The 22,546-nt window shown below is 37.9% G+C and overlaps 1 protein-coding gene across 2 annotated transcripts in view; it reads right to left on the minus strand.

The window, feature by feature from the left end:
* SLC13A1 (solute carrier family 13 member 1) overlaps positions 1-22,546 on the minus strand; it is a 117,616-nt gene that overhangs the window by 89,426 nt on the left and 5,644 nt on the right. For both annotated transcript variants that reach the window (XR_006601389.1, XM_004741878.3), the window contains exon 2: positions 5,884-6,012. Coding sequence is in view for 1 of the 2 variants with exons in the window: in XM_004741878.3 (XP_004741935.1) it covers positions 5,884-6,012 (129 nt within the window). In the remaining variant the exon portion in view is untranslated. The remainder of the gene's footprint in view (positions 1-5,883; positions 6,013-22,546) is intronic.

Raw genomic sequence — 22,546 nt, forward strand, 5'->3', positions numbered from 1 at the left:
CTGAAGATTGAATCTTACAGATTCAATTTCTAACTCTATGTGACTAAAATAATGTTTGGCACACAGTGGGCATTCAATACGTATTTGCTGAATGAATGCTGAAGACACTAAAATCTTTGTATCCAAACAGGTAAGTCTGGTGTACCCAGCTGGATGTTTCCATTTGAATTTCCCACAAACATCTAAACATTCAGCATATCCTTTTTTGTGGCAAATGAAATTTCCATCTACTTAGTTGCCCAAGTTAGAAAGCTAAGAGTCAGCTATGCTTCCTTTCTCACTTCCAGTATGTGTGGATTAGTCACAAAGTCCTATTTTCTCTAGTTCCCCCATATATTTTATTTTATTTTATTTTTAAAGATTTTATTTCTTTATTTGTCAGAGAGAGAGAAAGAGAAGACAAGGAGGTAGCAGAGGGAGCTGCAGGCAGAGGGAGAAGCAGGAGGCTCCCTGCTGAGCAAGGATCATGATGGGGGACTTGATCCCAGGACTCCAGGATCATGACCTGAGTCCAAGTCATATGCTTAACCCATTGAACCACCCAGACATCCTGTTTTGCTATATATTTTAAATTGTCCACTTTGTTCTATTCAAACATTACTATCTTAATTAAGCTCCTAACTGCTTCTCACAGAGTTACTGTTTGATCTCTTTCTAATGCACCCCTTACCACTGTCGCAGTAGCTTTTCTAAAGTGTAAATCTGATCACAACCGTGTGCTTCCTGTACTCCTTCTCTGCACTCCATGTCATTTAAGACTAAATCCAATCTTCCCAACATCTCTTATAAGACTCTTCATCTCACCTTCCAGTTAAGCCTTTTAGTGCTCTGCAAACTTTTCCCTATGTGTGAAATTCTCAAGCCACAGAAATGCTTCAACACTTGACTGTCATTTAACCTGGAATGACCCTCTTCTCTTACTTTGGTTATCTATCATCTTCTTTCATGGATGAACTCAGATGTCAGTTCTTCTAAGATACCTCCTTGACTATCCTCAACTTAGTCAGAGGCTACTTCCTTTTGTGAGAGCACATCTTCATCTATATAAGGATCATTTATTAACTTAATTAACCCCTTTTTTGGATAAGATATATTTTGAAGACAGAGGTGTGTCTTACTGATCATTGTATTTATGGATTTAGCACATTCCTGGCACATACTGGCATGCATTAGATTCTAAATTAGTAAGTCCCTAAACTTAAGTGGCTTAGAGGTTATTACATGCAAAAAAAAAAAAAAAAAGTTAATAAAGACTGCAGTAAGGTATCACGGGTGTGTGAGAAATATTTTTTCAGGGGCACCTGGGTTGCTCAGTTGGTTAAGTGACTGCCTTCGGCTCAGGTTATGATCCTGAAGTCCGGGATCGAGTCCCACATCAGACTCTGACCTCTCTCCTTTCATGCTCTCTCTGTCTCCCAAATAAATAAATAAAATCTTTTAAAAAAATGCAAAAGAATGCATAGAAGCAAGCAATGATTAGTAAGTGATTAAACACAGAAGGAAGTCCAGGACCATGAGACATTCTTGTTGTAATCTCTTAAGATTACGTTTGCAGTTGGCAGATTTTGTAAAAAGGTCAGATAATAAATGTTTTAGACTTTGTGAGCCTCATTGTTTCCATTACAACTATTCAACTTGTCTTTGTAGCATAAAAAGTAGTCAAAGACAGTATGTAAATGAATGACCATGGCTTTGTATGTTTCCAATTAAACTTTATTTTAAAAAATTGGGTAGCCGGCTAGATTTGGCTCTCAGATTCATAGTTTGCCAGTCTCTTAATGGACTATGTAAACATAAATGGCCTGCAGCCCAACTCTCTAAATGAAATCAATTATAAATCTAAGGAGGAATTTTCACATTCTTTGTTTGTAGTACCTATTCTTTGGGTTTCATCAGCGTTAGTATATTTGAAGCACATTAGTCACAACCATATGTGTTTGTTTATAGCTTATGTACATAGGAGATAATAAGAGAAAATGGTACTGGTTTATAAATAACACTGATAATTACAACTATTTTTGAGGCAAAATAAGCATGTCAAACAAAATTCCTAATGAAATTTGAAGTCATTTTTCTGTTTCAAAATGGGATTTCATCAAAAAACATGCACTTTTGCAATCAGAGCACCTGGGTTCTCTCTTAGCTATAAAATGTACCAGTTCACAACATTTCTTTAAGTCAATACACTTATCCGTTAAAGTTCAATAATACTTTACATCAAGCTTGTGAATCAAATGAGATTTTTTAGAAAAGTCAGTTATAATGGATCTGATTAGAATTATATATATTTTGTTGTTTTAAAAATATTTATGTTTCATTGCTAATTCCAATGGTTGATTCCCAGTTTTCACATTAATTGACCTATTAGTAGATTAGACACATTTGATCATTGCTTCATCCTTAAAATATTCCTAAACTTGGATTCCAGGATCCCCCACTCTCCAGGCCTTCCTCCTACCTCAATAACCCATCCTCCACATTCTTCTTCGCTAGTACTTTCTCTTCTCACCAGTCTCTGAATGTTGTCATTTTCCAGAGCTCAGTTCTTTGTCTTTGTCTTCTTTGTAGTGTTGTTGTTGTTTTAAATCTTCACTCACTCTCGAAATCACCTCATCAAATTTTAGAACTATCAATACCACCTATATGCTGATGATCCTCAAACCGTTATTTCCAGCTCAGCTCTATCTCATGAGATCTGGACTCATTTGTATTTAGCTGCCTAGTCAACACCTTCACTTAGATATCAAATATTATTTCAAATGTGGTGTCAAACTTTGTACTCCCAGTGTCAGCCTCTCTTTTGCAACAAGCCTACTCTGCCCATAGTTTTCCCTATCTCAACTGATGGCAGCTCCATTTTTCCAGCCGCCAGGTCAAAAAGTTCCGAGGCATCCTTGAATCCTCCCCTTTACCCCCATCATATGCCACATAAAACCATATAGGAAATTTTGTTGATTTTATCTTAAAAATACATTAACAATATATTCCATATCCCCATTACTATCCCTGGTCTGAATTGCTACGGCCTCTCAACTGGGTTATTGCAATAACCTGCTACCCATTTCCTTCTTTCTGCTTTGTTTCTCAGCACAGCAGTCCAAATTATCCTTTTAAATAAAAATCAAATTGATGATGTCACTTTTCTACTCAAAAATCTCTAGAGGGTCTCATTTCATTGACAGTTAAAACTTTACAGTGGCCTTCTTTGGCCCTAGATGGTCTAGTCCCTCTACAAATTATCTCCCTGACATCACCTTCTGTCATTCTCCCCTTCATTTTGCTTTAGTCACACTGCAGACATATAACTCCCTTGAAGTCTTTGTGGTAGGTATTTGCCCCTCGGCAATGGTTGTTCTCCAGATAGCCACAGGACTGACTCTCCCATTTCCTAGAAGTCTTTGTTCAGGTATTGACAGCTCATTGAGGTCTACTCTGATCATCCTGTTTAAACTGATGTTAAAACTCTCTCCTGATCTTCATTATCCTGTTGCATTTTTGCATAACACCAATTACCTCCTAACTCACTGTAACTTACCTAGACATTAAGGTTGTTTATTGTCTCTTTTCTCCTAAGAAGACAAGGACTTTTGTCTGTATTTATTCAGTGATATATTCCCAAGAGCCTAGCAGAGTCCTAGAACATAAATATTTATGGAATGACTATATAAATATGTACTATAACATCTGCATATACATATGTGTACCTCCACATTTATATGTGTAAAATTTATATATAAACATATTTTCAATGACAATAATAATAACGATATTTGTTTTGAAATCTCTAATTGAGCACACTAAATATTTAACATTTCAGATTTTATTCAAAGGATATGAGAGATATTCAATATTTGTTGATATTCTTTAATACAACAAGGTGCTCAGTAAAAGTATTAAACTTAAGTATTAAAAGTTTTCAAAAATGATTCTTATCTCCTTGTGCGGCTTTCTGGGCCCATTCAAAGGAAGTCTTTAATTATTTCCTGAGTGATCTCATCTATAAGAAATATTGGGAGGAGGAATCTGCCCCAGGACAAAATGACCAGAAGAACGTGCTTCTAAGTCTAAGATTCAATTTACTGTTAATTTAGTCTGAGGCCGACGCTTCTGGAAGATGAAGGACTCTTGGACAGGTACCAGCAGTCTAAGTCATGCAACTGCTAAAGGTACTTAGAATTTTGCTGCCTCTAGTTGTGGGTCCACATCCTGTAAAGAGGCAAAGGTTTGGCGTTCTCACAAAGCCAGGCTTTCCTAGGTACCCCTTTTCTCCTGTCTTCCTCTAGCCTGTTTGCTACAGAAACGTCCCAATTCTAGTTAATCTTGCTTCTATCTCAGCCTCTATTAAAAAGTCAATTTTATTGTTATTAAATCATAAGAGACAAATATATTACTGTTGAACTGAATTATCTTTGGAGGTAAAACCACCTAAACCAGCAGAACAGGGGTTAATAACTTGACACATTATTTTTGAGAACTTGCCAGTCCTTTCTTTTAAAATGCCCTTTACTGGGGCGCCTGGGTGGCTCAGTGGGTTAAAGCCCCTGCCTTCAGCTCAGGTCGTGATCCCAGGGTCCTGGGATGGAGCCCCACATTGCAATCGGGCTCTCTGCTCAACGGGGAGCCTGCTTCCCTTCCTTTCTCTCTGCCTGCCTCTCTGACTACCTGTGATCTCTATCAAATAAATAAATAAAATCTTAAAAAAATAAAATAAAATAAAATTTCCTTTACTAAGATCCATGTAGCCTATTGGAGCATTTGAAAAACTTCTTCAGTTATAGAGCCCAGATACTGGGACAGCAGAGTGTCAGCCCTGGGTACTCTCTCTTCCCAATCAGTGGGAAAGAAAAGAGTCAAGATTACAAGGGAAGGAAAAAATGCAGAAAGGAAAGAGGAGCAAAATGGATCTGAAATGCAAGAATGTAGTTTGAACTACAAAATGAGGAAGAATGACATGAAGAGAAGGAAAAGAATACTTTCTTCTACAGAACAAAAAAACACTGTATCATAGGTTAGTTCGTTGGGAAAATCTCCACCCACATTACAAGACAGATGAACCTCAAGATAGCAGTATTGGACTCTGGCAGAAGATAGAAGTCCAAAGGTGATAAATTGCAGGGACTGGCATCTTGAACTTGGCATCTTTCCTGAGACTTCTTCAGCTGCGGTTTAGGCCGTTGTGTGCTGGGTGGCTGGAGACTGCATGAAGATAGATATTCTGATTTCAATGCATTTCATGCTTTTAATGAGAAACTGAATCCATTTTCCTCAGACGGGTACCCTCAGATTGTATAAAGGTAAAAAACACCGCTCAGCATGAATAAACTCCTCTCAGCAAGAACAAAACAGAAATACACATGAAAGTTAATTTGGCTTTATCTTTTGAAATGGCAGGTTTCTGGAAAAGAAAACAGGGTAGCTTTTTCTTCATTAAAAACAAAAATTGCTTTTCTAACACTGTGCGAGACCAAATTCTGCTGAAAAACAAAAGCTAATGCAGGCTGTGAAAGGTTGGTCCTTTTGTTGGGAGGGAGTCACCAGGCATAGATATCAGCCTGGGAAGACAGGACATGCATTTCTCAACATGCATTTCCCTTAAAAAAAAAAAAAAAAAAAATTATTTATTTTGAGAGAGAGAGAGAGAGCAGAAGGAGGGGCAGAGGGAGAGACTCTCGAGCTGACTCCCCACTGAGGGTGGAGCTTCACACAGGGCTTGATTTCATGACCCCAAGGTCATGACCTGAGCTGAAATCAAAGAGTTGGTCCCTCAACTACCTGAGCCACCCAGGTGCCCCGCTTGTTCCCTTTCAATACAGCTTTTCTCAATGGCAGTATCAGAACAAAATTAGGAACGTAATTATGACAAACATTTGCAAGAGGACTTACCTTCTTAGAAGTCATGATCCCAAAAAGTGGAAACATTAAACCAGGCAGTAAAGCTGTTATTGACAGAGGCAAAGCTTCTGTAAGCCAAAATATGGCAATGACAAAGAGTGTGTAGGCACATTCTGCTTCCTGGCAAGAACAAAGGAAAAATGCAAGGTGAAATAATGAGACTGGGAAATCATTTAAATCATAACCACATTGGCTGAATGGAGCTGTGTCACTGAGAAAGCAAGAAGAAACTTGAAGGCCTCTGTACCTTTGTGTTGGGCAGTAAATAGTTATTTCTTAGGGATTCTAAGAGCCAAAATTTAGTATACATGAAAAACCAAACTAAAACAAAAACATCCTCCTTCATGAAGTTTCTTTCACGTTTCCTTCAAAACAGGTAACAGTGTATAGTCCATTTTGTGTGTGTGTGTGTTCCTTTTAGTGTGTATGAATGCTTGTGCTCACCTTTATTTGGTTATAAAATGCACTTCCAGTTCTTTTGGAGTGCATAAATAGTCAAGTTACTGTCTTTTCCCTGGGGCAAGACATATGTGACTTGCATTGCATTCCCTGGTACCCATTGGTTGGCACCAGTGTATACCTGCCTTCCCCTCCTATCAAAGGAGAGAAATCAACCTAGAAAAAACTTTTTGTTGTGCTATGTTTCAGAGAAGGAGGACAGTGCCAGGTTATGTGACATGGATGAGACTAAATCAGCTCCTAAGTAACATGGACCTAGAAGTTAAGAACCTCCTGTTTTGCTTTTTGGAGACAACTGAGCTCTTGAAGAAACACAGGAAGACTCAACAGAAATGAAATTCTAAACAGGATCTGTTTCTTTGCTAGGTATAAAATTGTGGATTTCTGTTTTAGAGCATTGTTAAGAAATGGTTGTGATTTGGGGTTCAAGATGGCAGAACTGAACTCACCTCCTCTCACAAACGCAACATGTCTACACCTACACATGACATAATTTCTTCCAAAAAATAAAACCAAGAGCTAGCTGAACAGTTTCCTTCATAACAAAGGATAAGAGAGTCACATCCAGACAGGTAAGAGACAGGAATGTGGTTTCACCAGAACCCCCAGATGTGGTATGGTGACCCACAATTGGGAGGTATCTCAAAATATGGAGTTTCTCCCTGAGGATGAGGAGTTTGTGCCCCATATCAGGCACCTCAACTCTTGGGATCTGCAACAGTGAGAGGAGTTCCCAAAATGTCTGACTTTGAAAACCAATAAGGCTTAGGTTCAGGAGACCCATGAAGTTGTAGGAAATGGAGATTTTGCTCTTTAAAAAAAAAAAAAAAAAAGATTTTATTTATTTGAGAGAGAGAGAGCATAAGCAGGAGGAGTGGCAAGTAGAGGAAGAGGGAGAAGCAACTCCCCGCTGGGCAAGGAGCCCAACATGGGGCTCAATCTCAGGTTCCCGGGTCATTGAGCCAAAGGCAAATGCTTAAGAGACTGAGCCACCCAGGCACCCCAGAGATTTTACTCTTTAAGAGCTCATGTACAAACTCATCCACCCTGCGACTCAGCACAAAATCGGCAGTTTGAAAATTGCCTAGATCGTACATGAAGGACAGTTACTTGTTAATCTTAAAAGTGTCTCACAGAGGGACCGAGCCCATTAGGATCTGTCCATGGATAGAAGTGCTAGTTGGTGCCATTTTTGCATTCTTCATTTACCTTGCTACCACGAGCGGGTGTGCCCCACTCCTATACTGCACTTGCATCCCCACCAGAGCTGGGAAGCTGAATGCGCTGCACTCAAAGCCCTGCCAAAGCCAGCAGGCAAGTAGAGCCAACACGGGAGTTGCCCCTTGAGTGCCTGCCTCTGCTGACCAGAGAGGATAGCATCTCCAAGCGCTAGAAATCTGAAACAATTGGAGAGATAGTTGTCGGCAGGCTACCACTTCAAGAAACAAGAAAAATCTCAAACAAACTAACCCCACACCTAAAGGAACCAGCAAAAGAACAATTAATTCCAAAGTTAGTAGAGGGAGGAAAATAAAGATCAGAGTGGAAATAAATGAAATGGAGACTAAAAAGACAATAGAAAAGATCAATGAAACTTAGATCTGGTTCTTTGAAAAGATAAATAAAACTGAAAAACCTTTAGCTAGACTTACTAAGGAAAAAAGAGAGAGGCTTTAAATAAAATCAGAATGTTATCAGATAAGTTACAACTGACACCAAAGAAATACAATTAATACAAATAATTATAGTAACAAATAATAATACAAAGAAAAAATCACAAAAGACTACTATGAAAAATTGTACAAATTGGACGAACTAGAAGAAATAGATAAATTCCTAGAAAAATACAATCTTCTAGGACAGAATAATGAAGAAATAGAAAATCTGAAAATAAAAATTACTAATAAGGAGATTGAGTCGAGTCATCAAACACCCCCAACAAAGAAAAGTCCAAGACCAGAGAGCTTCACCAGTGAATTCTACCAAAACATTCTCAAACTTGAAGGGATGGGAATGCTCCCAAACTCATTTTATGAGGCCAGCATCACCCTGATACCAAACCTAGACTAGGACACACAAGAAAGAAAATTACAGACCAATATCCCTGAAGAATATAGATGCAAAATCCTCAACAAAATGTTAGGTAATTGAATTCAACAGTATGTTCAAAGGATCATGCATCATGATCAAGTGAGATTTATTCCACAGATGCAAGAATGGTTCAACATCCACAAATCTATCAAGGTGATACACCACACTAATTAAGGACAAAATTCATATGATCATCTCAATAGATGGAGAAACACGCCTGAAAAAATTCAACATCCATTTAAGATAAGAACTTTATCCATTTAAGATAAAAACTCTCAACAGGTGAGTATAGATAGACTGTACCTCAATATAATAAAAGCCATATATGACAAACCCATAGCTATCATCACACTCAATGGTAAAAAGCTGAAAGCCTTTCCTTTAAGATCAGGAACAAGACAAGTGTGCCCATTCTCATTATTTTTACTCAATATAGTACTGGAGGGTCTAGCCAGAATCATTAGGCAATAAAAAGAAATAAAAGACTTCCAAATTAGAAGGAAGAAATAAAATTGTCACTATTTGCAGATGACATAACACTACATAGAGAAAATCTTAAAATACTCCACAAAAAATCTATTGGAACTAATAAACAAATACAATAAAATTGCAGGATATAAAATCAGTACACAAAATCTGTTGCATTTTATACAGTAGCAATGAACTGTAAGAAAAAAAAAATTAAGGAAACAATCCCATTCACAAATGCATCAAAAGGTATAAAATATCTGGGAACAAATTCAACCAAGAGGTGAAAGACCTACTTGTATATTAAACATTGTAAGACATTGATGAAAGAAACCAAAGAAGACACAAATAAATGGAAAAATATTTTGTGCTCATGGTTTGAAAGACTTAATATTGTGAAAATGTCCATATTACTCAAAGCAATCAATAGATTCAATGAAATGCCTATCAAAGTTTCAGTGACATTTTTCATAGGATTTGAACAATCAATGCTAAAATTGTATGGAGCAAAAAGTGTGAGTAACCAAGCAATCTTGGGAAAGAAAATAAAGTTAGAGGGATCATGCATCCTGATTTCAAACTATATTTTAAAACTGTAATAATCAAAACAGAATGGTATTGGCATAAAAACAGATTCATAGATCAATGGGATAGAATAGAGCTCACAAATAAACCCACATATATATGGTCAATTAATTTATGACAAAGGAGCCAAAAGTATGCAATGGAGAAAGGACAAGCCCTTCAATAAATACTATTTGGAAAACTGGATAGCCCCATGCAAAAGAATAAAACTAGACCACTATCTTATATCATATACAAAAAGTAACTCAAAATAGATTAAAGGCTTGAATGCAAGACCAGAATTTATAAAATTACTGAAGAAAATATAGGCAGTAAACTCCTTGACATTGGTCTTGATGATATATATATATATTTTTTTTTTGGATCTGACTCAAAAGGCAAAACCAATAAAAGCAGAAATAAATGTGACTGCATCAAACTATAAAGTTTATGCATGGAGAAGGAAACTATCAACCAAATAAAAGCCTAAGGAATGAGAGAAAATACCTGCAAATTATGTATCTGGTAAGGAGTTAATACCCCCAATATATAAACAATCCATAAAATTCAGTAACAAAATCAATTAAAAAAATAGGCAGAGGGTCCAAATAGACATTTCTAAGGAAGACATACAGATGGTCAACAAGCACATGAAGGATGCTCAGAATCACTCATCATCATGGGGATGCAAATCAAAACCACAATGAGATCAACCCACACCTGTCCGAATGGCTATTAGGAAAATGAAAGGAATAAGAAGTGCTGGCAAGGATGTGGGGGAAAGGGGAACCCTCGTGCACTGTTGCTGGGAATGTGAACTGGGTATAGGCACAAAGGAAAACAGTGTGGAGGTCCTTCAAAAAATCAAAAATAGAACTACCATATGATTCAATAATTCCATCACTGGGTATTTATCTGAAGAATATGAAAACACTAATTTGAAAAGACACACGCACCCTTATGTTCATTGCAGCATTATTAGAATAGCCAAGGTATGGAAACAACCTAAGTGTCCACTGATAGATTAATGGATAAAGAAGATATGGTATATATATATATATATATATATATATATATATGTAACATAGAGAGAGAAAGATGTCACACACACAGTGGACTACCTCTTAGCCATAAAAACAAAGTAATAAAATGTTGTCATTTGTGGCAATATGAATGGCCCTTAAGGGCATTACGCTAAGTGAAATAAGTTACACAGAGAAAGAGAAATACTGCATGATTTTACTTATATTTTGAATCTAATAAACACATGAATTAACAAAATCAGACCAAGCCAAACTCAGAACAGATTGGCAGTTGCCAGAGGGGAAGGTGTTGAGGAAGGTAGACAAAATGGGTTGTTGAAGAGGTTCAAAAGGTACAAAATTCCAGTTATAGAATAAAGAAATCATGAGGATGTATGCACAGCATGGTGACTACGGTCAATAATATTGCATTTCAGACTTGCAAGATGCTAAGAAAATCTTAAAAGTTCCTATCATAAAAGAAATGGTAACTTGGGTTGCAGATGGTAACTAGACTTACTGTGGTGATCATTTCACAATGTATATAAATGTGGAATCATTATGTTTCATTATACCTGAAACTAACAGAACATTGGATATTGATTATATTCAATAAAAAGTGGCTCAAATGTATTATTATATTTGGCTTATATAAAAAATGTTGAAATGAAATCACCTGGAGTGTAATAAGTGATTGACAAAAGTTAGCATCTATTATATGGCTTTGTTTTGCTCTCACAAGGCTTAATCTCTGCAAAATCTGTGTTGCGTGTGAAAAATTTATAAAAACTGCTGTCTGTGTTTAATGAGGTATTTTATTTACAGTTCTCCCAGGGCAATAAAATTTCTAGCTCTGCTGCTCTCTGATTCCCCCACGTCAGGGTAAATATCAGAGCTTGGTGTTTCGCCACCTAGTGTCCCTGCACTTTCAGTGGGAGGGTCTAAGAAATCCTTAAGAAGCTAGGACTATGTTATGCCTTCACCATGTTATCTTTTCAGGAGATAGAATAAAGTTGCTTGGATGTTAACGGTTTTATAGACAGTCTGCCTCTATAACCTTGACAATAAAACAATGAAACATAGCCTGGCCTTAACTAAAAAACTTCCTAATTTGCTCTAGAGAGGATTTGTGAATACTTAGATTAATTAATTAATTAATTTTAAAAGATCTTATTTATTTATTTTAGAGACAGAGAGAGTGTGAGCAGGGGGAGGGGCAGAGGGAGAAGGAGAGAATCTCCAACAGACTCTGCCCCGAGCACAGAGTTCAGTGTGGGGCTCAATCTCATGATCCTGAGATCATGACCTGAGCTGAAATCAAGAGTCAGATGCTCAACCAACAGAAGCACCCAGGCTCCCCAATACTAGCTTAATTTAAGATACCAATGCATAAGAACGACCAGGCCTGTGTTTTGGTGAGAACACATCAATACCACTTTGTTTTCTAATACTTGCAGGAATACAGATTTCAAAGATAAATGAACCCCATTACTGCCTTGCTCTTTTCCCCACAATCAGATCCTCTATCTATCCCTGTCATTTTCTCTCTCAGATCTGCCCCTCAGCCCCTACCCCCCTTCCTCCACTGCTGTCTAGGCTGTTCCACAACCACACCGTCTTCCAAGGAGCCACTTTGATTTCTGTCATTCCCTTGCATAAAGCCAGATTAAAGGACTAGTCACCCTGACAACTGTTTGGAGCACCAACCTATAAGGGACTGCTCAAACAGAAAAATAAATCCAGTGCTAGCTAACATAACCCCTGTTTCATCTCAACATGGGCCTACTTCAAGCTAGAATATCATGGTCTACTCAGGAGTGGCAACTTTTGAAACACAATAAAAAGCAAAATTTAAGTGTTAAATTATTAATTTCCCTAACAAATTTCATATTTTTACTGCCCAGCCCTGACTTAAAATCAAGTCAGTGATTTTGAGGTGTTTATTGGAAATAATCCATAATCCTCATCTTGTATGCGATGCCACCTTCACTCTAACTGTAATAAGATTTACTGGACTTGCCCAAATACTTCCTGACTTCATATCTCTAGTTCTAAAGAGCTCATTTATATGTCTTCTTGATGTTTGGGTTCTGATCCCTGCTCCTTATCATGCAACCTCTTTCTGAACTTTAATACATTATGTTCAGCCAAGTTGTCATACTGATAATTCCCCAGATGCCCTTAAGGGACAGTTTCTAACTGCCTCTAACTATAATCTGGACTCTGGACTTTGGACCCTTGGACTCTTTGACCCAGTCTGACTATTGAGACGAAGTAGCAAGCTGACTACCAAGTCTAACAAGAACATACATTTTATTTGACTCATGATGATATGCAGGTGTGTGAGTTTCATTTGAATCATGATTTATATACCAACACATTTCATGTTAAAAATAAAATCTGAATTTCTGGATTTCCAATATTACCAAATTCCTTGAAAAACTAAGGAATTTGGTAATATTGGGATCATATTCTTCCATGTCAGCAATTATTCGGACTCAAGGAGAGCTTACCCTTTAAAGACAGATTTGTGATTTTCAGTTCTGCAGAGCACTACACCTTTTCACTTTATTCTCTTACCTGCTGTACCTTTGTTAGCATCTCAATAAAATCTCCAGACACGCTGCCTTGCAAATAAATCTTGTTTTACCATTCCAGAATCAACACTTGGACCATTTGTTTGAATTTCTCTGCCCGGCCCCCAATGTGGTCCTTGGACCAGCAGTATCAGCATGACCCGAGAGCTTGTGAGAGATGCAGAAATCAGGCCCTTCCCGCATGCTGAATCGGAATCAGCATGTTCAGTTTCCCCAGGTGACTCTTACACAGGTTCAAGTTTGAGAAACACTGAGTTACTTCCTCTTCCAAACCTTCCCTTTAATCTCTAATTCCAGGTCCAACTTGGAAACTGGACACTTGCTTCCAGGTAATGTTCTGTCCAAGTTTCATCTCCAGATTCAGAACATATTTTATAAAGTTCCCCATCCTTCAGTGTTAAGGTTCAAATTTATGTCTTGTCTATGGAACCTCCCCCAAACACTCATGTGCATTTTAAATTTTTGCGTATGAGTCCCAGGAGGTTGTAGTTACAGCTGGCTAAGCCACCATATTTACATTGTTCCTAAGAGTTGTCTTCCCAGAATCTATGGGAAATGCCCCATTTTTCTTAACTTAATGAAAGCTTTAAGTCTAAAAAGGAGGAATACAGAATTATCCAGAGGCTAGGGCTGGGTGGTAGGATGACAATCTGTCTCCCTTTTCTTGGGATCATGCTGGTTTATACCTATTGCCTTTCTGATTAGGAACACTTTCCATTCTCGTGTCCCTCATTTATAAATTACATAGCTATCCTGTTGATGGGTCCACCATCCCAGGAATATCTCCTTCCAATTCCTGTTTTCTATTATGTGATCTTTCTTGGTCAGGCTTGGAGCCATGGGCAAGAAAGTGTTCTTTTCCATCAATACCTTTCAGGTATTTAACAACAGAAGGTTAATCCAGATACAGTGTCAAGCATTTTCTTTTAAGAATCTAATATTAAAATATATAGAATTATTTTTTAAAACCAAAGATCTATGAACATTCTTATTAAGAAGAAGGAACAAAAGATAGAGGAAAACATTTCATTGTTTTCTATTATTCATATATATTTTAAAAAACTGATATTAGGGTGAGTAATTTTTGGTGAACAGGCTCTTCTGATGAAGAAGAAAACTCAACAGTTGTGTGTGCTGCCACTGAAAGTGTGTCCTGGATATCTGATTCACAGAACCGGCTCTGGGGTCGGGGAAAAGTTCCTTCATTTAGTCAGTAAAAATCCAGAGACTAACCCATTATCTCTAACTATATCATCTTTGTCTCCTGTTGATCCCTTTAATTTTTTTTCTCTTCCCTCTATCTACCTTATCACCAATCCCCCTACTCTTAAAGTAGAGCCACTCCCCCATTACCGCCACTAGCCATCATAACCATGAGCAAACAATAAAGCAACAACAAAGGCCAGCAGTCAAGTCAGTTAGACTGTGGGTGAATTGTTTTCCCCCTCTTTCAATTCCTCTCAAGTCTAGTGGAAGTCGCTGTTATCTTTATTAAAATGAACTCTGCAACCATAACAATAATTTGAATAAAATTTTGTTCTAGAAATAGCAAAGCACACGAGTACATGAGTTCTTGAGCTGAATTAGAGGAACACAATAATGTCTACTTCTTTTTTGTTTGTTGTGATGGAAAATATAGAAAGAAAAAAGGTTGAAAATTCTGACCAAGACTGATTTTATAAAACAGATTTTTTTAAAAATCATGATTTATTCCCAAAATACTACACGAAACAAAGGGCGCGGGGAGTTGAGAGGGCTTCCTCAAATAAAAATACCTCAAAATAAAAGCATAAAATTTTCTGTTCAAAAATTTATATATTCCCTACAATTTCCAAAAATTACATGGTAAGTTCAGAAAACAAACCACATGCAGCCAGACAGAGGCTATTGTGCAGAATACATATGTTGTAAATCCCATTATGTAGCATGAAGTATAATGTCCCTTAAGCAGGGTTTCCTGCTCTGTGTATGTACACTGTGCCTCCCTGGCTCATTTAGGGCCACCTCCACCTTTTCTATTGTATGAAGATTCTCTCATACCACCAGAGAGATGAAGCTATCAAGTGCAGACTGGTTATCAATATGGATAGGAAATCCCTTTTTCTGACAATAGATATTGTATTAGAAACCTTCTAGCATGGAGCACCTGGGTGGCTCTGTGGGTTAAGCCTCTGCCTTCAACTCAGGTCATAATCTTAAGGTCCTGGGATTGAGCCCCACATCTGGCTCTCTGCTCAGTGGGGAGCCTGCTTCCCTTTCTTTCTTTGCCTGCCTCTCTGCCTCCTTGTGATCTCTCTCTCTCTGTCAAATAAATGAATAAAATTTTTTTTTAAAAAAAGAAAACTTCTAGCAGTATATCTTTTTTTCCTTATTTTTATTATGTTTATTTAGCCAACATATAGTACATCATTAGTTTTTGATACAGTGTTCAATGATTCATTAGTTGCATATAACATCCAGTACCCATCGCAATATGTGCCTTCCTTAAAATCCATCACCTGGTTACCCCATCCCTCCACCCTACTCCCTTCTGTAACCCTCATTTAGTTCCTAGAGTCCAGAGTCTCTCACGGTTTGTCTTCCTCATGATTTTTTCCCCATTCAGTTTTCCCTCCTTTCCCCTGTGGTCCTCTGCCCTAGTCCTTATGTTCCACATATGAGTGAAACCATACAATAATTGTCTTTCTCTGCTTGACTTATTTCACTTGGCATAATTTCTTCCAGTCCCATCCATTTGATGCAAAAGTTGGGTATTCATTCATTGTGATGGCTAAGTAATATTCCATTGTATATGTGTACCACATCTTCTTTCTTCACTCATCTGTTGAAGAGCATCTTGGCTCCTTCCACAGTTTGGCAACTGTAGACGTTGCTGCTAGAAACACTGAGGTACATGGGCCCCTTCTTTTCACTACATCTCTACCATTAATAAAGAACATTTGGTTTTAAAATTAAGTAAGGTTTACTGCATATATTATTTTTCAACTTGTTTTTTCACTCATGTCAAGAATGATTTTTTACTCTATCATTTTACTTATGTATGTCAAATACATTCATGTTGATATATGTAGACCTATTGTTAATTCATTTTAAATGGACATGGCATTTCCTTTATGAATGTATTACAATTCATTTGTCCATTTTTCTACTGAAGGCTCTTTCCCTTCAATTTTTCATTATTATTAGGCTATTAACATCTTTTTACCTACCTTTATGTAGATAGAGGAAAGAGATTTTCTAAGCTAGAGTATAAAAGTAGTAGTGAAATTCTGAATGAAAGAGGTGGAGTCTAACTGTAGTGGGTATTGCCAGTTGCTATCAAGATGGTTGTATCTGTTTATATCAGTACTAACAATGTGAGAAAGTTCCATTTTATCAACCATTAGTATATTGGGCTAGTTTATTTGACAATCTGATGGTATGAGAAGTTCTTCTTAATTCAATTTGTATCAAATTGAATACCACTGAAGTATTTTTTCATGGTCACTGAACACAATTGTTTCTCTCCTGCAATTACCTTATTTATAGCCTCTTACCATTTTTCTGTTGCTTGTTTGCTTCTCTTTTTCATGAATTTGTGGTTATTTTTAGATTTTTAATATTTCTTTATAAGTTAAATATTTACAAATATTTTTCTTAATCTCTGGCTGATCTCTGCAATTTGCTTTATTCTATTTTTGGTTGAAAAGATTTTACTGCAGTTATTTTAAAATTCTTTGGTTTTTTTTTTGTTTGTTTTTACTACATTGTATGAAAAATTCTTCCTGTATTATATACTTCCATGTTTTTTTCTAAAATTAAAAAATTTTTAAGTATAGGGCCTTGATTTATTTGTATAGGAAATTGATACCTTATTTTTCCTCAATGTGTAACCAGAATGCCCTGGCTTTTTAAATTGGATGGTCCATCTCCTCCCCACAATTCCTGTTGCTCTATATTTCCCATGCCAGTTTTTTTTTGTTTTTTTGTTTTTTGTTTTTTTACAAATGCAGGCACATGTGTTTCTGGGCTCTTTATTTTGTCCCTCAATCATGGTCACCTTTTTAAAAACCACTTCTTGCAAAATTATTAAACTCTTTTAATTATTATAGCTTTTCAACAAATCCTGCAATCTGTAGCTCAAGTGTCTCAAACGTGCCTTGATTCTCTTATTGTTTTTACTCTCTTTGGAGTGCTTTCATCTCTGTGAAAGCTCTGTGTTCATCTCTGTGTTGTTTCCATTTTCAGTCTTTCTTTCTTTTTTAGTATTATTAAACTTTTCTTTCTTTTTTAGAGTTAAATTTAATTAATTAACATATAGTGTATTATTAGTTTCAGAGGTAAAGTTCAGTGATTCATCAGTTTTTGTTTTTTTAAGTTTTTATTCATTTGTCAGAGAGAGAGGAGAAGCAGGGGGAGCGGCAGGCAGAGGCAGAAGCAGACTCCCCAGTCAGCCAGGAGTCTGATACTGAACTCGATCCCAGGACTCTGGGATCATGACCTGAGCAGAAGGCAGACACTTAACCAACTGAGCCACCCAGGCACCCCACATCAGTCTTATATAATACCCAGTGCTCATTAATCACATGTCTTCCTTAATGTCCATCACCCAGTTACACCATCCCTATACCCATCTCCCCTGCAGCAACCCTGTTTGTTTCCTATGATTAAGAGTCTCTTATGGTTTGTCTCCTTCTCTGATTTTGTCTTGTTTTGTTTTTCCCTCCCTTCCCCTATTATCCTCTGTTTTGTTTCTTAGATTCCACAAATGAGTGAGAAATATGATAGTTGTCTTTCTCTGAGTGACTTATTTCACTTAGCATAATACCCTCTAGTTCCATCCAGGTTGTTGCAAAAGCAAGATTTCATTTTTTTGATGGCTGAGATGTATTCCATTGTATGCAATGGAATTGCATGGATATGTGTGTTTTGTGTGTGTTGTGTGTGTGTGTACGGCATCTTTCTTATCTATTCATCTGTTGATGGACATGTGGGCTCTTTCCATAGTTTCACTATTCTCAGTCTTTCTTAATTATCTTCTTGCATGTTGAGATTGAGTGGTAGTTGTTTTATTTTTGTGTTTGTTCTTTCTGTATTCTTTATTCCTCATCTAGAAGCTTTACAGTTGCCTCCAGTAAGTCCCTAGCTTCCCGTCTGGAATGTCTTATCTTGGCAGCCTGAGGTCCTGTCCTACTAGGACAGTGCACATCCAATCATCTAGCTGGATCCATCAGCTTGAGTCAGGTCCTGATGGAGAGGCTGGAAAGTGCCTATCTTGATGAATATTACCACAGACAGTTGTCTGTAGCTTTTTCTTTTTTCATAGCAAGAAAATTACTCTCTGGCCCTTATGAGGGTCTTTGAATCTGACTGTCCCCAGGATGAGGTGGGAGAATTTTCAACCAGATGTTCTCACCTTCACTGCCCTTGTTTGCTTGTCTGACCCATTCTGGTCTACAGAAACATAGATTTGCTTTGTGTTTGAAGTGGAGAATGGTTAGGGGAGAGGTGTCCTGATTGTTTGAACTTCATCTATACTGCTAATCATAAACCTTATAGATAGAAGAACTTATTTAAAAGGTGAAGAAATCTAACAAGTAAGTAGACAAATCTGTTTTTCTGACTTATAAATATGTAAAAGGATGGGAAAATAACATTTATGAATGCCTACTACACACCAGATACAATACTTGGTGTTCTACATGACTTATCCTTTTTAGTCTACACCAACATTCATCGAGGTGGGTATTGTAATTCTATGGTCAAGTAGGGATCGATGATCACATTGCGAGTATGGGGTAGAGCTGGCCTTCAATCCAAGCAAAAATGCCAAGAAAGCATATATTTTGTTATTTACTGCTCTATTCCCAGCACTTAAAGCAACACCTGGCCCGTAGTAAGCACTCAGTAACATTTGTTGAATAACTGTTTTCTTCTCACACGTTTTCAGTGTTATTCCTAGTTGTTTCTATTTATATGTCTTGATCCCTATATAAAAGTCTTAATTGCTATCCTAAACATAAAATTCTTCAGCATAGGAACCTCTTTTCTTTGCCTTGTTTTCTTTTCTGTTTTCTCTCCTACTTGCTGGTACTGGATATCTAAACCCTCATCTCACCCCAGTGGGTGAATGTCTCCCCAATTTTCCTGGAGCTCTCATCTCTGTTGCCAGTAAACAAGAATTGAAGCTAAAACTTTTCCTGCATCGATTACTTCCTCACAGTTGACACTTTCATACTTCCCCAGGCCCCATTTAACAATAACACTGTCATATCTTGCCTTAACCACCTCAACCAAGTGCAGTCAGGGTACTTGCTGCAGAGGTAGGAAGGCAAATGAAGCTATGACTAGGCAATTTGGATAATAGCTTCTCCCCCACAAATTCCGACTGTCAAATTGTCTTGGGAAGTATGGTTGATTATATTTAAAAATCACCTTGGTTCTCTTTTAAATTATACCTCCAGATGGAATTGAAATAAAATTAGGCTGTAAAATATAGTTTTTTTACCCCTTCCCTCCATTTTTTAATGACACTCTGACTGATATTAGGGAGTAATTTGGCTGATGAATTAGTACGCATGTGGGTATGATCTCTCAGCGCAGCTTGAGAAAAGCAAGACCAATCACAGACCTCACTCACTGCAATTGATTTTCTAAAGAGAACGCAGAGCAATTAAGAAAGGAGAAAAATCATGCATTTTAAATTTGGGTGCTACAAGAAAAACACTATTATTATTTGACAGAGCCTGTAAAGGGCTTTGCAGAGTTTGTGATACACCTACCCCTTCTGCTGCAGTGATTTCTCAAGACTCAACCCATATTAATTGCAAGGCTTAAAATGATTAGAAATATTCTCCTTTCAGAAGAGAAAGAGTAAGGAGGAGCTCAACTTACAAAGTCAAGGAAAAATAACTAGTATTTCTCATTAGTTTTTAGCCCAAATGGATAGCAGGGAAAGGCAACTGGTGGAGCCACTATGCCAATTACCTGAGAACATTTAACTTCTTCTTTCCATTTAATCTCTGCAATTAATTAGCACACAGTGCTTTACCCCCTGTGCACACAGCGGAACTAGAAATGACCCCAGAGTTCACCTAGTTCTCTAACCTGAGAACATTAGAGGGTGATCAAAATGCAGTCTGTGGATTATCTGCTTCAGAATCATGAAGAGTCTGTTCAGTGTGCACGATCTTGGGCTTCACCTCCAGAGCTGGGGATTTTAATCAAGTAGCTCAGGTGAATCTGGGGCAGCCAATCCACAGGTAACATTTAAAACTCTTGATAAGAGTCTTGTTCACCTTCCAGATGGGGAAATAGGCCAGGGGTAGCATGACAGCATCACTGAAGGAGTTTTTCCGAATATGCGAGAGAAATCGGGGCAGCTGAGGCTACGCTGTGGCTAAAAGTCCTCAAAATCTCAGCAGCTTAGACAACCGAAGTCTGGCTTGCTCCTACTATCTGTCCACCATGGGTCACAGCTACTCTGCAACCAAGCAGATGGAGGCTTCACCTCAACTTATGCTTTTGTAACCAAAAACCCAGAAACAATGGAGTAAGGCAAACTGTGAGCAAGCTTTTAAGGATCTGATACAAATACCATTAAAGAAGCTGTGTCCTCAATGGGATTTGGAGTCAGATGGACTTGCATTTTTTTTTTTTAAGATTTAAAAAAATTTTTTTATTTGACAGAGAGCGAGTCACAAGTAGGCAGAGAGGGCAGGCAAAGGGTGGTGGGGGAAGCAGGCTCCCCGCTGAGCAGACAGCCCGATGAGGGGCTTGATCCTAGGACCCTGAGACCATGACCTGAGCCGAAGGCAATGGTTTAACTCACTGTGCCATGCAGGCGCCCCTCAGATGGACTTGCATTTAAATTCTCTTACTCCCTGTATAGACTGTGTGATTGGGCAAATTGCTTAACCTCTTTCATTAAGTCTCTGTTTGTTCATCTGTAAGATGGGGATGATACTTAGTATTTCTAATGGTTGCTATAAAACTAATAGTGGATATTCACATCCTTGTTGTTATCAAGCTAGGTATAAAAATGTACCATGGAAGGAAAAAAAGAGACACTCTCCTCTTACACCAGTGTTTCTGTTCTGTCCCTTTGCCACACTTGTCACTCTATCTGAAGTTCTTTCCTTTCATCATCTTCTTTCTCCCACATCCTATCTTTCCTCCAAGATCTGGCTTAAGCTCCCTACCCCCCTTCCTTCTGCCATGGGAAATCATCATTCATTCATTCAGCATAGTTATCAACTATCTCCTGTGTGACTGGCAGTATGTTCTTAAGGCTTTTGTGTCCGGAGTGGGGAATGATGAAAGCAAAATGGAATACACACTATAATGCAGGCTGAGGTATCCATGATGCAATGAGGGCATTGAGGAGGATCCTCAGTTTGTGTCACTGCCGGAACTGCCTTTCTCAAGAAGGGCAGAGCAAGAAGAGAGAGCATTCCAGGACAAGGGTATGGCATGTGCCAAGACCGAGAGGCAAGAATAGCCATGAATAGTCAATAGTAAGCCAGGGACTGCAAATGATGAAATATCGCTAATGTGGAAACCATGAATGTGGGAGACAGGTACTGGGAGCGTGGGGGAGGGCTTTTAGGAAAAATAAATGGCAAAATCTTGAAGATCTATCAGAGTATACATGTTTTATATAGATATTATCCCCCTATAGGCAAAAAAGAATCACTGGAGAAGTCTGACCCAGGGGTACAATAGGACCAGGTTGGCATTTTAAAAATAGTGCTCTGGCAGGAGACTTTAGGGAAAAAAGACTGAAATGGTCCCTGGGAAAGAGAGATGGGACAGCGTTAAGGAAAGCAGATACAAAGAAGGAGAACTGGGAGTGGATTTACGAGGTGAGGCAACATAGCCTGATGATTTGCAGTATCTGAGATGGACACACAGGTTTCAGGCTGGGAATGGGTTGAAGGCTAGCAGGTTCTCTGAGACAAAGAAAGTAGAAGGAGAGGCAGATGGTGGGCCAATGGGATTGTGTGTCATTGGGGGCATGGAGGGGCTGGAGATGGATGAATCCCCAGAGATTTATCTACCTTTTAATTACATGTCTAGACACAAATGATTTGTTTAAATCATTTGGCACTTATTTATAGACAACCTTATTTTGTGATTGTTTGCCACAGTGTATATTGACTTTTCAGAAACTGTCCAACTTGACAGCAGACAGTTAACTTAAACTTACGTTTGAATCCCACAGTTCATTGAGCACAATAGTTTGGGCTTAGCAAGTTCTCATAAAATACTCGTGAAGGAATATATATCAAATTTGGATTTCCTGGTTTAGTTCATCTACCACATTACTATCAGCATGATTTCTATTTTTTCTTTTTTCTTGCCCTCCATCATTCTGATACTCTTTTGTGACTAAAATGCTTCCTTTCTTGGAGTTTACAGTATTTCCCCCCTTATCTTAAATCTCTACCATATTTTAAACCAACATTTAAAACA

Source organism: Mustela putorius, unplaced genomic scaffold (assembly GCF_011764305.1).
Source record: "Mustela putorius furo isolate JIRA1106 unplaced genomic scaffold, ASM1176430v1.1 tig00003845_pilon_pilon_pilon, whole genome shotgun sequence".
In the NCBI taxonomy this organism is placed as follows: domain Eukaryota; kingdom Metazoa; phylum Chordata; class Mammalia; order Carnivora; family Mustelidae; genus Mustela; species Mustela putorius.